This window comes from Panthera tigris, chromosome C1 (assembly GCF_018350195.1).
Source record: "Panthera tigris isolate Pti1 chromosome C1, P.tigris_Pti1_mat1.1, whole genome shotgun sequence".
Lineage (NCBI taxonomy): Eukaryota > Metazoa > Chordata > Mammalia > Carnivora > Felidae > Panthera > Panthera tigris.
The window spans coordinates 158,101,874-158,105,008 of record NC_056667.1 but is presented as its reverse complement, the minus strand read 5'-3'; the positions used below and the strand labels follow the sequence as shown (position 1 = coordinate 158,105,008).

Below are 3,135 nucleotides of genomic sequence, written 5' to 3'. Positions count from 1 at the left end.
ACTCAAGGTGTGACTGGAAAATCTTGCCCTATCCCTCTTTACCGCAAAACTGACCCTGCCCTTCTTCCTTCATCCATGCACCCAACACACCTTCCCAGACCCTTCTAAAGCAAAGAAACCTCCCCACATGCAGTCTACAGGAACCGTCTTCTCGGTGAAATCTGACCATTTTGTAAAGCCTCCCCGAAGAAGAAAAGATCAAATGAGACTGGCTCAGCCGGGTCCCGAGGTGACCCCAGAGTTAACGTATTTATTTTCACGCTGCAACTGCGGATTGCTTTACAGAGACATTTCATGCTGTAGCTCTGCATGGAGCTGAGGACAAAAGTAACATTTTTATTAACGTTATAATTATTATAATTATTCTTTAACAAAGCTATTAAATAACCTGTACAAAGCCCGGACGGGTCCTAGCAAAAAAAAAAAAAAAAAAAAAAGCACAATTTCAAATCTCCCAAGGTCCTTCTGCTTTAACTCAACAGTGTTTCCTATATACAAGGTCAGCCCAGTGTGGTCCCCCAAAACTGTAGATCTCCTAGACGGTGGGAATGGTTAAGAGCTTGAAACCGCCCTGGCGTGACGCAGTGCTCCTCACCCTACTTCCCCTGTTCCTCCGGGGCACAGGGTCCCTGTCCGAAGGCCGGGCCAGGGAAGCTGGGAGCCCGGCGTTGCTTTGGGAGGAGGGCAGAAGGAAGACGCAAGAGCCTGTTGGGTCTTCCCTCCGCCAGCTGCCCACAGAGCTCCAGAACCTCCCCAAAGAGGGGCTGGGAAGGGAGTCCCAGGCGGGAGAGGCCTCGGGTCGCCCCGCGGTAGGCTCACAGGTCCCGCGGGTCTTCCCGCTTGACCCCGGCCTCGGCAACTTTGAGCTTCTTATTCTGGTGCGTCTTGACGTGCTTGGCGAGGTGGTCGCTGCGCATGAAGCGCTTCCCGCACTCTGGACAGGCGAAGCGCTTCTCGCCGGTGTGAGTCCGCAGGTGCCGCTGCAGCTCATCCGAGCGCGTGAAGCTCTTGCCGCAAAAGAGCCAGTTGCACACGAAGGGCCGCTCGCCCGTGTGCCAGCGCAGGTGCGCCTTGAGGTGCGACGTCTTGCCGTACACCTTGCCGCAGCCCGGCACGTGGCATACGTGCTGCTTCTTCTTGCCCGGCTCTGCCTCGGGGGCGCCGCCAGCCGCCTGGCAGTTGGGGCAGCGGCAGCGGCGGCACCTCCTGGCCGTGGCCGCCAGGGGGGCCTTGGTCTGCAGCAGCGCAGCGATCTGGCTCTGGTACTGCGCAAAGTCCGACGGGCCCAACACCAGGCCCCGCTGCAGGGCGGCGGCGGCGGCGGCGGCGGCGGCGGCGGCCGCTGAGGCGGGGAAGCGAGGTGCGTGCGGGCCCCCGGCGCAGGCGCCGGAGAGGCCGCCCCCCGGAACCCCGGAGGTCCCCGGACCGGTGCCCGCCTGCGGGATACTCCACCACGGGAGGTCGTCGGGGGCTGGGTTGGGAGACAGCTGGCGGCACGTGGGTGGCGGTGGTGGGGGCGGCGGGGGCAGCAGGTTGGAGTAGCCGGGCGGCAGCGCCGCCTGTGTAGGGTAGGGCACATAGGCAGGCGCGCAGCTGGCGGGCAGCGCCGCCATGCTCGAGGGCAGCATCTTGACGGGTGAGAACTCGTAGGGGTACGAGGGGTCGGCGGGGGGTGTGAGCGGCAGCTCGTGGGCCGCCCCAAAGGACGGCTGCAGGTGCGTCTTCTGCGGCGTCAGGCCCAGGCTGGGGTGCGGGGGCGGCAGCGCGCCCGGTGAGTGCGCGGGCATGTCGGCGGTCCACGGGTGAAAGAGCCTGGAGGGCGAGCCCAGCGCGGGGTCGTAGGGCACCTGCAGGAAGTCCGGGGGCGCAGCGGCTCCCGGCTGGCCTATACGGCTACAGGTGGCGGCTAGCAGCGCCAGGGGCGAGTGCTTTCCCAGGTCCGGGGAGGCGCTGGGGGTGCGGTCCTGCATGGGCGGCGGCGGCGGGGAGGGCGGAGAGGAGACAAAAGGTTAGCGCTCCAAGCGCGGTCTTCAGGCCGGCCCGCCACCCCCACACCAGCTATTATATCACCGCCCCTCCCGCGTACCGGCTGTCCCTCCCCCCACCCACCGCACCCCCGCACGCACCCACCAGTACCGTTAACTTTTGGAGCCTGTGCTACCTGAACGCGGAGCGCTCGAGCGCTTCCTGTTAAACTACTTGGTGCAAAGAGACGCCATCCAGACTCAGAGGAAGCAGGCACACGGTGGGAGGGGAGAAGGATCCGACGGGCCGCTCAGGCCTCCGCGGTCAGAAAGGGTGTGGAAACACCCACAGACCAGCGGCCTATCCGCCCTCCCTCCCACCTTTTAAGCTACTCTCGAGCTCCTCCTACGCCCGCCCCAGCCTGAAATTCAGCGGGAGGGCCCCAGCAGGGTGAGCTCGGGCTCTGTTCTTGGCCAGACTCGCAAGCCCGAACAACCCTCGGATCCGCGCGTCCCTCCCCCAAAGGCCACACTCTGGACACCAAGGTTAGGTGCGAAGTTGACGTGGGCACCACTAGGTCTGACTCCAGCTGCATCCACCGAACAGGGTCCCTTTGAGATTCAGGGTGCACAGAGTACCACGATCGATCCGGACGCGACCCTTCCCACCTTTCCCTATCTCCCTCCGAGCCCAGACCTGACCTGGAGGAAGGCCTGCAGCGAGTCGTTCCGGAGGACGGCCACGGCGGCCATAGCTACAGCTTTCGGGCCGTTGGCTGCGGAGCAGGGCGCTGCCGAGGCATGGAGACCCGAAGGCGAGGACGAACGGCCGCCCAGCGTCCCTCCCCGGCGCCCTCTCTGTGCTCCGGGGCCCTCCCGCCTGCGCCTCTCGCCGCGCCCCGCTCGCTCGCCCCGCGCGCGGTCTGAGCGCTTCAGGATCACCTCCAAGAATTTGATAAGGACTTTGCTGGGCCGCCAGCCAGTCAGAGGGAAGATTTATGGCTTTGAAGTTTGCCGCTACCCAATCATCAAAGAATAGCGGCTCTTTCAGAAGCGAAAGCAAATCCTTTGAATCCACAAAGCTCCTATGGTGTGTTTGTTGGTCGGGATAAAAGAACTGATTATTAGGGGGGATGGGAAGGGAGGAGATAAAGGCGGGACAATTAATGAA

General features: G+C 63.2%; 1 protein-coding gene across 1 annotated transcript; it reads right to left on the bottom strand.

Moving 5' to 3' along the window:
• Positions 1–440: 440 nt before the first annotated feature.
• SP5 (Sp5 transcription factor) lies at positions 441–2,808 on the bottom strand. Its single transcript, XM_042997313.1, has 2 exons — positions 2,667–2,808; positions 441–1,964 (listed from the first exon to the last, which is right to left on the bottom strand). The coding sequence occupies exons 1-2, from the start codon at positions 2,715–2,717 to the stop codon at positions 816–818; spliced, it is 1,200 nt and encodes a 399-aa protein (XP_042853247.1). The 5' UTR covers positions 2,718–2,808; the 3' UTR covers positions 441–815.
• Between the last annotated feature and the right edge of the window lie 327 nt (positions 2,809–3,135).